Source organism: Cebus imitator, unplaced genomic scaffold, assembly GCF_001604975.1.
Source record: "Cebus imitator isolate Cc_AM_T3 unplaced genomic scaffold, Cebus_imitator-1.0 Scaffold242, whole genome shotgun sequence".
Classification (NCBI taxonomy): Eukaryota; Metazoa; Chordata; class Mammalia; order Primates; family Cebidae; genus Cebus; species Cebus imitator.
Window position 1 is genome coordinate 2,488,569 of NW_016107557.1, and position 11,887 is coordinate 2,500,455.

At 45.1% G+C, this 11,887-nt stretch overlaps 2 protein-coding genes across 6 annotated transcripts in view; one reads left to right on the forward strand and one right to left on the reverse strand.

The window, feature by feature from the left end:
- Positions 1-7,442, forward strand: part of MPPE1 (metallophosphoesterase 1) — a 27,466-nt gene extending 20,024 nt beyond the window's left edge. For 3 of the 4 annotated variants that reach the window (XM_037727875.1, XM_017498482.2, XM_037727874.1), the window contains exons 4-10: positions 1,739-1,842; positions 2,479-2,553; positions 4,443-4,551; positions 4,687-4,755; positions 4,843-4,965; positions 5,664-5,804; positions 6,853-7,442. In XM_037727875.1, the coding sequence (XP_037583803.1) occupies positions 1,739-1,842; positions 2,479-2,553; positions 4,443-4,551; positions 4,687-4,755; positions 4,843-4,965; positions 5,664-5,804; positions 6,853-7,035 (804 nt within the window). In that variant the 3' untranslated portion in view covers positions 7,036-7,442. The remainder of the gene's footprint in view (positions 1-1,738; positions 1,843-2,478; positions 2,554-4,442; positions 4,552-4,686; positions 4,756-4,842; positions 4,966-5,663; positions 5,805-6,852) is intronic. The other variant, XM_017498483.2, reaches the window with a different exon arrangement.
- GNAL (G protein subunit alpha L) overlaps positions 5,800-11,887 on the reverse strand; it is a 194,435-nt gene continuing 188,347 nt past the window's right edge. For both annotated transcript variants that reach the window (XM_017498485.2, XM_017498486.2), the window contains exon 12: positions 5,800-10,175. In XM_017498485.2, coding sequence (XP_017353974.1) covers positions 10,029-10,175 — 147 coding nt within the window. In that variant the 3' untranslated portion in view covers positions 5,800-10,028. The remainder of the gene's footprint in view (positions 10,176-11,887) is intronic.

Here is an 11,887-nt window from a genome sequence, read left to right on the forward strand (position 1 = left end):
GGCCAGGCTGGTCTCAAACTCCTGACCTCAAGTGATCTGCCTCCTTCAGCCTCCCAAAGTGCTGGGATTACAGGCGTGAGCCGCCGCACCCAGACATCTAACTTTAAATGTTATTTGTTAAAGTGGAATCTTTGTAAATGTTTTCAAGGACTGTCTATTTAGCAGATTTCCCTAGGTTTTGCCAGATTTACAACTTTTAGGATAAAATTAGTTATCATTTAGAATAGAGGTTTTTTTTTTTCATTTTTTTTCCCTACCCTAGGGTGTTTGTGCAATTGGTATTTTTAGCCTTATAAAAATAAGAACTACACTAACATAACTCTGAAGTTTTAATAGTTAAAGCAAGTATCAGAATAATTTTGAAATATTTGTTACAATAAGTATTTTTTTGTCTTTCTTTCTCTCATATCTCATTAATTCTTGTTTCCACAGTTGCACCCATAGGAGAATGCTACCCCTTTTTTTTTTTTTTTTTTGAGGCATTGTCTTGCTCCGTTGCCCAGGCTAGAGTGCGATGGCTCGATCTTGGCTCACTCCAGCCTCCGCCTCCTGGGTTCAAGTGATTCTCCTGCCTCAGCCTCCTGTGTAGCTGGGACTACAGGTGTACACCACCATGGCCAGCCAATTTTTGTATTTTTAGTAGAGACGGGGTTTCACCATCTTGGCCAGGCTGGTGTTGAACTCCTGACCTCGTGATCCACCCACCTCAGCCTCCCAAAGTGTTGCGATTACAGGCGTGAGCCACCGCACCTGGCAGGAATGCCGCTTTTAAAGATGTCCTCATCCTCGTCTTGGTTGAGACACATGAAGAACTTGCTGGATGTTTTCTAAGAGCCTGTTCTTATGGCATGGCCAGATCTGAAGCATTTATCCACCAGGTTCTATGAATGGTCCTCATGGGATCTTGAAATAATAGGTGTATGAACCAAATATTTTTTGGGATTGCCAGTTGTTGTTTTAAGATGGGAGAGGATACCATTTAAAAATTTGGCGTTAGACTGGGTGTGGTGGCTCATGCCTGCAATCCCTGCCCTTTGGAAGGCCAAGGTGTGTGGATCACTTGAGGTCAGGAGTTTGAGACCAGCCAGGCCAACATGGTGAAACCCTGTCTCTACTAAAAATACAAAAATTAGCTGAGCATAGTGGTGCACACTTGTAATCCCGGTCACTCAGGTGGCTGAAGCACAAGAATCACTTGAGCAAAACAAAATAAAACAAAAACTTGGCATCAAATTAAATAACATTAAGTATTAATTGTAGTCTTAGAAAAGGACGTATTATATGGAATTAAAAATTCAAAGTTTATCTTGGGATGGTGGCTCATGCCTGTGATCCTAGCACTCTGGGAGGCCAAGGTGGGAGGATCACTTGAGCCCAGGAGTTCAAGACCAGCCTGATCAACATGGTAAGACTCCATCTCTACAAAAAATAAATTAGCCACATGTGGTGGTGTGTGCTTGTGGTCCCAGCCACTTGGGAGGCTTAGGTGGGAGGATCACTTGAGCCCAGGAAGTTGAGGCTGCAGTGAGCCGTGGTGGCACCACTACCCTCCAGTTTAGGTGACAGAGTGAGACCCTGCCTCAAAAAAAGAAAAAAGAAAGTTTTACATTATCTTTATGGACATCTGATTTGAACAGGGGAATTCATTCGCTTCTCACATCAACATAGGGATCACGATTTCTTAGCCACAGGGCAGGGAGGGTTCTCTGGCTCCCAGCAGTGATTCTTTTTCCCTCAGGCCTGGGCAGACGATATGGCGCGGTTTCAGAAAATGTTCAGACACCCAAGTCATGTGCAGCTGAAGGTAGTTGCTGGAAACCATGACATTGGCTTTCATTATGAGTAAGTAATTCAGGAAAGCACTGCACCCTGAGAGCTCTTCTTAACGGTAATTCTAAACCTGCTGGAATTCAGGTGAAAGCCCTATTTGTGCCATCTTGAAATTTGTTTTCCTCAAAAGATGTAAGCTCTGTGATGTTAAAGCCTTTAAGGGGTTTTTACTCTTGGTGCATAGTACACCCTCAACAAGTACCTGTGGAATGAATGAATTGTATGTGTCCTTGGGAAACATCTACTTGAAATGTACATTTCATAGCCAATTATTTTCTTTGGGAATGAAAAAACAAGATCATTTAGACTTTAGTAACTAGCATTTATATAGTGCTCTGGTGCTTATAATATGCCTCCTGTTTCAAGTGCCTTACTTCCATATTTTAACACATTAATCTTTACCATGGTCCTGTTGTTTTACTTAGGGCACCAATGTGGAATCTGAGGCCCTGGGCAGCTGAGTAACTTGCTCCAGGCTTCATACTAAGTAGTGGAACTGAAATTTGAGCTTTGATACTCTGGGGCCAGCTTAAGTAATAATGCTAGTCTGAAACTCAAGTCCTGAAAGTTATTTTGTGTTCGTGATAACTCTAGGAGTTTCTAAAATGGCTTGTCCTGAAAAATGTTTCTTTTTACAACTGAATATAGGATGAATATATACAAAGTGAAACGATTTGAGAAAGTGTTCAGCTCTGAAAGACTGTTTTCTTGGAAAGGCATTAAGTGAGTATTATTTGTAAATTCTTCCAAGACCTTTAGTCCTTGGAAGCTTCATTTTTTAAAGGTGCCTGCCATGCTGGGATGGATCATCTACTTGTGTTCTGTTTAGCCTGGTTTATGATCTTTAAATAGCAGTGCCTCAGGCTGTCCTTGCTGGTGCTCATCATGGGAGCCAATAGATGGGAAACCTCAAAGCACCCTGGTTTTCCTTGACAACCCCACAGTGAATCGGTCAGTTTATGACTGCCCAGCCACTGTGGGAATGATATTCTATCTGCACTGTCTCTGGGTGTTGCAAATTTCATGAGCCCACTTTGTAAAAAGTCTTTCTTTTATTTGATCAAAATTTACTACTTTCACTTTACAAAGACTATTCCCATAGTATGGTGTCATGGGATTTTGTGGTAAGTGTGTCACAGTGCCTCTGTACCTCTGTGCTACCCAACCCCATCGGCCTGAGCTTTTAGACCAGAGCACCCTGACCCTTAGCCTGACCGTGAACACCAGCTCCCCTTCTGCGAGGCCACATCAGTGCCCATCTCTGGATCCTTTCTGGGCTGTGAATGTGGCTGCAGCACAGTGGACAGGACTCTCTACCTTGTTTATAGACACGGTGGAGATTAAACAGGTGGGAGTAGAAGCCTTTTCTCTTTTAATCCTGTCTTTCCTGTGGGTGCCCGGCACTCTATTGACCTTGGCCACAGCAGGTTTGCAGATGAGGTCATCTCTGTCCAGTGGCTTCATCACCAATGGTCACCTTTCCCTCCCTCTGCCAGGAGGGCAGAGTCTCTAGAAGGTGGCTTCCTCTGCTGACTCACTCATAATAGAAACATGACACAGTTTGAGTTATTGCCCTCTAAGCATAGTGTTTAAGAAACTTTAGCTTATTATGCTGCCTATCACTTGATAATTCCACTCCTTATCTCTAAAACGAGTTAAATTTCAAGCAGTCTTTACTGACAGGTACTTTAGTCATTCCAAGATGGTATGTGTGTAGGAAATAAAAGCACATTTAGTGAGCGTCTATAAAACATACAGGTGGCTGCTGAGTCTAACCAAAATGGACTTTGTTATTACCCTAGTTTGGGTAATACCAGTTAGCTCTAACCAGCACCCTACTCTCTGCCTTACTTGCTGTGTGTGTCCGTATGTCACTGATGTGTCCCATGGTTCCCTCTACCTGGTAGTCAAAATATCTGACACGTACTGAGTACTTTCTAGTGGCAGGCTGTGTTCTAAATACCTGCCATGTCATTCATTGAATCCTCAGAACAAGCTGATGGTGTGGGCAGAGGGTTCTTAGCCCCCTGCACAGATGAGACACTGTAACAGATGAGATTCTGGTTGGAGGATGAGCTTAGACATAGTCTGACTGCAGAGTGTCTGTAATCTGGGATTTCTCACAAGTTTAGGGTCAAAACCCTTCGATCGTGTCTTGGACTGAGCTCCCAGTAATGCTATTTTTGTTAATGTTGACTCATACTTAAAAATACACCCAATTATTCTGGGTGGGGTTGAAAGCTGCTCTGGGCTTGTTTCTTCATACTGGATGCTTAGCTTTCTTTTCATGGGGAACAGTGGGGAAAGAAAGCACCAGTACCATGGCTGGGCGCAGTGGCTCACGCCTGTAATCCCAGCACTTTGGGAGGCCGAGGTGGGCAGATCACGAAGTCAGGAGATCGAGACTAACCTGGCCAACATGGTGAAACCTGTCTTTACTAAAATACAAAACATTAGCCAGGTGTGATGGTGCACACCTGTAGTCCCAGCTACTCGGGAGGCGGACGCAGGGGAATTGCTTCAATCCAGAAGGCAGAGATTGCAGTGAGCCGAGATTGTGCCAAGCACCAGTACCCCCAGTGGCCTCACCTGCCTTCTCCCCTCCACCTCAGCTTCGTGATGGTCAACAGTGTGGCGCTGAAAGGGGACGGCTGTGGCATCTGTTCTGAAGCAGAAGCAGAGCTCATTGAAGTTTCTCACAGACTGAACTGCTCCCGAGAGGTAGGAGAGCATCTGAACACCACAGGTGCCTTCTGTCCCATGTCACTCCACTTTTTCGCTCACTCAGCCCCCCCTGCCATTCCTGCCCTTTGATGAGTGTCAGGTGTGTGGATTAATGGCCTGATTTGTACCCAGCAGGTACATGGCTCCAGCCAGTGTGGACCTGGGCCTCTGCTACCCACGTCTGTCCCCATCCTCCTGCAGGTGAGCCCAGGGAGGAAGGGGTGCGTGGCGGACAGCAGGCAGTCAGGGTTTCACTGTAGCCACCTGACTCCTCCCTCCGCCCATCAGCATTACCCCCTGTACCGGAGAAGCGATGCTAACTGTTCTGGGGAAGACGCTGCTCCTCCGGAGGAAAGGAACATTCCATTTAAGGAGAACTACGATGTGCTTTCTCGGGAGGCATCACAAAAGGTTTGCCAGGGTGTTGTGGTGCTAATTCATGTCACAGTGTGACTCTCATCACCTTGCATGTCAGCAAGCAGAGCACCCAGGCTAGAGCAGGTATTTGCTGAAACGTTGATGACTTAGTTATCACCTGGGGACAGGGGTGGAGGCCTGGCTTTGACAGTATCCCAGATTTTCATTTAATTGCTTTCTCTCTTTTATTTTTTTGTTTTAAATAAGTAAATCTACTTCTATTTCCTAACCTCAATTCAATAATATTCTCAGCTATTCTTTGTATTCAGTTTTTCACCAGCTTAAATGTATTTAGAAATGTGAATGGAACTTAGAGTCAAATTTTTAGGGACTTGATTAAAAGGCATTTTCTTATATAGACTTATATAATACATATTACATTATATAAAATATATCAATATAGGAAATATTTATAAGAAATGTATAAAAATATTTTTAAAGATAAAATATCATAAGAAGTATATAAAATCTGGGATGAGAACAGTAGATTCAAAGGGGCTGACCTTACCTTTGATTTAGTATAAATAAACCAAAGGATTTTTAAGGAAAAAAATGAACTAGTACTTCAACACAAGGATTTAGTATTTAATTTAATGAAAGAAGCGATGGCCAGCGGCCGTCGGCTGGGCGGTGAGAGTCCCGGTTGAGGGTGAGCTAACAGCCTGCTTTGCTGTCTTCTCCGCCGCCGTCAGCTGCTGTGGTGGCTCCAGCCGCGCCTGGTCCTCAGTGGCCACACGCACAGCGCCTGCGAGGTGCACCACGAGGGCCGAGTCCCCGAGCTCAGCGTCCCATCTTTCAGTTGGAGGAACAGAAACAACCCCAGTTTCATCATGGTAAGGTGAAAGTTTATTTTTGTCTGAAAGCTTTCATAAGTATTTAAATCAACACAGTAATCAACTATTTAATAGCTGCAATCTATAAAAATTTACAAAAGCCACACAATTTCCTTTCCTCTACACTTAGGTCCATACACTGCCCCTTGCCAAACACCCTTTCAGGAACCAATCGGCATGACATTCTTGGGTGGTTACTGTGAAGAACGAGGGCAGGGCACCGTCCAGGTGGAATTTATCCTTCAGGGAAGGCCATGTCCTCTCCTCTTACACTCTGTGTGTGTTTAGTTTTCTAAAGAAACAACCATTTATTCATTAGCTGTACTCAGCCATCTTCTCCTAGTTTCTAAACATGTCCATTTTTCCTGGCAGAGAATGCAACAGCCTTTGCAGGTTGATACAAATGTTTCAGTTAATGACCACTGGGTGTTTTAACTCCTTTCAGCCATGGGCTCCTGCATCCAGCTCATGATGCTGGTATGTCAAGTTCTTTTACTTCATAAAAAGGTGAGGAAGCCCTAACATTTTAAGATTCAAAGTAAATGAAAACATTTGCCACTGTCATTCCACATAAAAGTACCTGCAAAGAAAAGCCCACTGAGATGACCTAGACACATGTGTTTCTAGGGAACGATTGCTTAGTTGAGCATCACGGGGCAGGAAGACACCCTTCCCTCCTGTTCCTCGCTGACTGATGACCCTGGAACTCCACGGTGCCTCTCTGAATCTCTGTTATGGATCCCCTACTATATTTGATGGGAACCCCCGTGGGCCAGGGGCCAGTTTTGACAGAGAGGTCAGTGTCCCAGACATTTTCCACCCAGGCACGCCTGGGCCTTCCTTGTCTCTCCTGCCAGAGCCTGGGCTAGTCAGGGGGTGACCTGTGCAGGAGGAAGGCCGGGCCCTCTTGGTCTCAGGTGAGGAGGGCCCCTTCCCTGTCTCACCTGAGGGGGACCTGAGAAGGCAGTCTTCCCTCTGTAGTTTCTAAGACTGTGGTGTTCAACCTATGTCTGGTGCTCTCAGCTTAACTTTCTCTTCTCCTTTCCAGGGTAGCATCACGCCCACAGACTATGCCCTCTCCAAGTGCTACCTCCCACGTGAGCACGTGGTTTTGATCATCTACTGTGGAGCGGTGGGCTTCCTTATGGTCCTCACACTCACTCACTTTGGGCTTTTAGCCTCACCTTTTCTTTCTGGATTGAACCTGCTCAGAAAGCATAAGACAAGGTGAAGAGCAGTTGACGTTTGCACTTAGCAACAAATATCAAAACCCAAATAATGGAACTTTGGGCAGAGATCATGTTAGAATCAAGTGGATGTTGAGACCAATTATAGGCTGTCTCTCTGCACATCACAGAAATTCTCAATCACTGAAATGAGTAACTGCAAAATAAATAGTTGATTGTACTGTTCTCATGCTGTAAAAATGGACAGGTACTCTACAACATATCTGTTTTCTCATTTTTATCAAATATATGTATCATCAAAGGTTGCATCTGTACAGTATGTAAATGCTATTAATGTCATCACTCACATGCACGACAGTCCTTGCTCCCCCAGGAAGGGCCTGGTGACCCCAGCACACATTGAGATTATGTGTATACATAAATATTGGGCTTGTTTCCCTCTTCCTGTGAAGTGGTTCTCAAATTCCTATGTACTGTAAAGCTGTACCCTTAAAAGTACAGATGTGGCAGGGCACAGTGACTCATGCTTGTAATCCCAGCACTTTGGGAGGCTGAGACAGGTGGATCACTTGAGGTCAGGAGTTCAAGTCCAGCCTGGCCAACATGGTGAAACCCCATCTCTACTAAAAATACAAAAATTAGCCAGGTGTGATGGCAATCGCTTATAATCCCAGCTACTTGGGAAGCTGAGACAGGAGAATCCCTTGAACTCGGGAGGTGGAGGTTGCAGTAAGCCAAGATCGTGCACTCCAGTCTGGGTGAAAGAGCAAGACTTTGTCTCAAAAAATATATTTAAAAAAAAGTACAGATGTGATGTGGAGGACATATTGTTTTGTAGATTTTTGTACTTGATAAGTTAATGGATCAGATTTTTAGATAAGTGTAATTTTCTCTATAGGAGACCCAGTTGATACATCTGATAATGCCTGTCGATGATCAAAAGAGACTCGAAGCATGGAACGGGATGTGGCTTTTGGTACTTGAACATGAATGCTTTAATAATTTTAAGCCAGATAAAATTTATTCTTTTTGTTTTTTTCTTAAAATCTGGCTCTTGTATGAATTAAACTCTTAAACAGGATGTTTAGTTACAGGGTAATTGTTGAGTGATGATGCATACAACACCACACTTCCTTTTCTTGCTGGGGGTGTAGCTTTGCAGTTTTCTTGTTTTACTTTGAGAGTGCAAGGGGAACTGAAAATGATTTCCACTGCATTTATCTTAGTTCAGCTGAGGGTTTTATGAGACAGTGGATGGGAGGGGCAGGAAGATGGTGATGAGATAAAAATGTGTGTGTTGCACTGACTGTCTACAAAGTTGTCATCCTTTCTTCATGAAAAAGCATTTAAATCTGGATGAGTTTATAAAGGATTACAAAATGCTGATTTATAGAGTAAACTTTAAAATATTAAAGACTAAAGACTGAGAGGCGAGTAATTAATGTAGGCTGTCACTTCTCTAGATTTGTTTTGTTGAAAATTTAACTTTGGGCATCTTTACAGATTATTTTAGACCTACAAAAACTACCCTCAACACTGTGGCTACAGATAGAATGTGAAACGTCATCACTACAACAGTTCCTACTTTCTAGATATTGTTTGTGTGCATAATGTTTGAGGCTGTATTTGTAAATCTTGCAAGGGTGAGAAAGAGCCATATCTTTTGACATTATACTTCAAATTAAGGTTTTGCAATGTTTCTTCTTCAAAAGGCAAGTGAAGCTGTCATCCTTACTCTCTTAGGCCAGACATAAACGTCGACACATCATGTTTTGTTTTTCTCTTGCCATTTGTTTACTTGTCTGATGTAGCCTGTGTCCAGAGTTTTGACTAAGGGAATCATTGCCCTGTTCCCACTTAGGGAAGTTGAAGAAGTCTTTCATTAGCAGAGTAATTAGGAAACATACTGTCTAGAGAGAGAGAAAAAGAAAATCCCTGGTTCTCTGAAAAGATTAGATTGCAATTTGTACCAGTGAATTGAGTTCAGGTTTTTACAGCTCAGAGAAGTAGGAGCAGGTGGTTGCAACAGCTTGTGATGTTGGTACGACATTGTTGGTAGAATGTGGATGATGAATGTGTATAACTTACAATTTTTTAAATCAAGGAGTATTTTATAAAGTGCCAACCGATAAAATATCCTAAATTCTACAGCTACCATTCATTCCTTTTTTCAGAGTAAGCAGCAGGTAATGTTGACATTAAGCTATTCAGCACAATACAAACACATTTCATGTACAGGTATAGATAGCCATGGTAAAGGCACAAAGATCTACAAGGATTTTTGTTTAGTAGTTATACAAAAGAATGTTACATTTTGTGGTCTGTACAGTATAACAAACCAGCAATAGGACAACAACAAAGAGAATCTAAGAAGATTATGCCTAAATATAGTGAAAGTTTAGAGAATCATTTTTAGACAGGACACGTTTTGCAGTAGTGAATGTGGTAGGTTTTCTGCCTAAAGGTAAGAGGCTCAAAGTAGCTGTAATTCAAATGCCTGAGGCCAGCAGCAACTCCAAATGTGACTGTAAAAGGGTTTCTGGTCACTCTGTTGCTTGGGGTCGACTCTAAGTCTTGGGCCAAGGCTGATGGGAAGGGACCATTGCTCGTCAGCCTGCAGCTTCATAAAGGGAAACTCAGAGGGCCGCGGCTGGGGGCACTGGACATACGCTCTTGCAGTAACGCTTGATAACATGAAAAAACCCAAACGCGTTTTCTCCCCATCTACCAGATTCTCCTCAATGAATCAATAAATGAGAATGAATAAAGGGGCCCCCACCCGGAGAGATTCTGCTGCAGTGTCAGCAAGTGAGAGTCAGTGGTTTCGGGGTGGGATGCTGCGGAAGGTTGTATTCAATGACAACAGAAGCTACACAACCAAACCTGAGGGGACAGAGGTAGCCAGAGGCTTGGTGGTCGACACAGAACAGGACAGACGGCAGCGAGATGGAACTAGAGACTCTGCCTCCTACCATGGCGTGGGCCGGCAGACAGGCAGTCCCGGGCGCCGCTCCGTGGCGGGGTGGCGGCAGCGCCCTCACAAGAGCTCGTACTGCTTGAGGTGCATCCGCTGGATGATGTCGCGACAGTCGTTGAACACCCTGCGGATGTTCTCTGTGTCCACGGCGCAGGTGAAGTGTGGGTAGCAGTAATGCTTGCCGTCGCCGGTGGCCGTGCTGATCCTCTGCAAGAGAGAGCGTGTGCGCTAGGCCTGCGCGGCCCCAGCGCGCACCTTGAGGGAGTACTACTGCAGGCCACCCTGAGCGGGTGCTGGAGGCTGCTTAGCCTGCTCGTTTTGCATGGAAGCACTTAGAGGCAGGAGCAGTCAATGCAACAATCGACTGGGGACCCAGAGAACCTTACCCTTATCGCTGCCCCACGAGGCCGAGGCAGCATGGACAGGTCAGAGAAAGTCCAAGGCAGGCAAGTCAAGGGAGGGGCTTCCAGAAAGGAAGGTCTGCACAGAGCTTTCTGTGACAATGGGAATGGTGTCCTCTATCTGCTCTGCCAATATGATAGCCACTATCTAGCTGATACCACCGAGGGGCTGATTTCTAATTAACTAGCTTTTGTTTTTCTTTCTTGAGACAGAGTCTCGCTCTGTCCCCCAGGCTGGAGTGCAGTGGAGTGATCTCGGCTCACTGCAACCTCTGCCTCCTGGGTTCAAGTGGTTTTCCTGCCTCAGACTCCTGAGTAGCTGGGATTACAGGTGCCTGTCACCATGCCTAGCTAATTTTTGTATTTTTAGTAGAGATGGGGTTTTACCATGTTGGTCAGGCTGGTCTCAAACTCCTGACCTTGTGATCCGCCTGCCTTGGCCTCCCAAAGTGCTGAGATTACAGGCGTGAGCCACCATGCCTGGCCAGCTAGTTTTAATTCAATGTCCACATGTGCCCAGTGGTTCTGTATTATAGGGTGAAGAAACCCCATGGCCGCTTCCACACAGGGGCAGTTTAACATCTGCTAAGCAGGGTGTCCCCTGGTCAATAGGGGAACGTTCGTAGCCTTTTGGGAGACAAGTGCTCTGTTGTCAAGTACCTGGGAAACAGCATTAGACATTGTGAGTCATGGTTTATGGGGATACCTTAGTGACGTGCTCATGTGCATTGTGAAGCTAAGTGCAGTGGGTGTGGGGAGAGGCTGTTATGGGCCAATCTGTGTTCCCTAAAGTTACATGGAATCCCCGACTCCCTGCACCTCTGATGTAACTATATTTGGAGATAAGGCCTTTAAAGAGGCAATTAAGGTAAAATGAGGTCTTTAGGGTGGGCCCTAATGCAATATGACTGGTGTCCTTATGAGACTAGGAAAGCAGGAGGATGCAGCCAGGTGCAGAGGGAAGACCCCGTGAGACACAGGGAGAAGGCGGTGCTGCACCAACCCTGCCCACACCTTCATTTCAGACTTCCAGCCTCCAGAGTTGTGAGAAATACATTTCTGCTGTTTAAGCCACTCAGCCTCTGGGGCACTTTGTTATGGCAACCTGGGTCAATTTAGACAGAGGTCCTATGAAGCTCGCCTTCTTTTTTTTGTACCACAGGAATCCCTGGGCCTCCTCCTCAGCCCCTCTACTCCTTTTTCTACAAGGCATCCCATGAAACAGCCTTTAGATAGCTGCTTGTGGCCAGGCACGGTGGCTCACATCTGTAATCCCAGCACTTTGGGAGGCTGAGGTGGGCGGATCACCTGAGGTCTGGAGTTCAAGACCACCCTGACCAACATGGAGAAACCCTGCCTCTATTAAAAATACAAAATTAGCCAGGAGTGGTGAAGCATGTCTGTAATCCTAGCTACTCTGGAGGCTGAGGCAGGAGAATCGGTTGAACCTGGGAGGCGGAGGTTGTGGTGAGCCGAGATTGCGCCACTGCACTCCAACCTGGGCAACAAGAGCGAAAC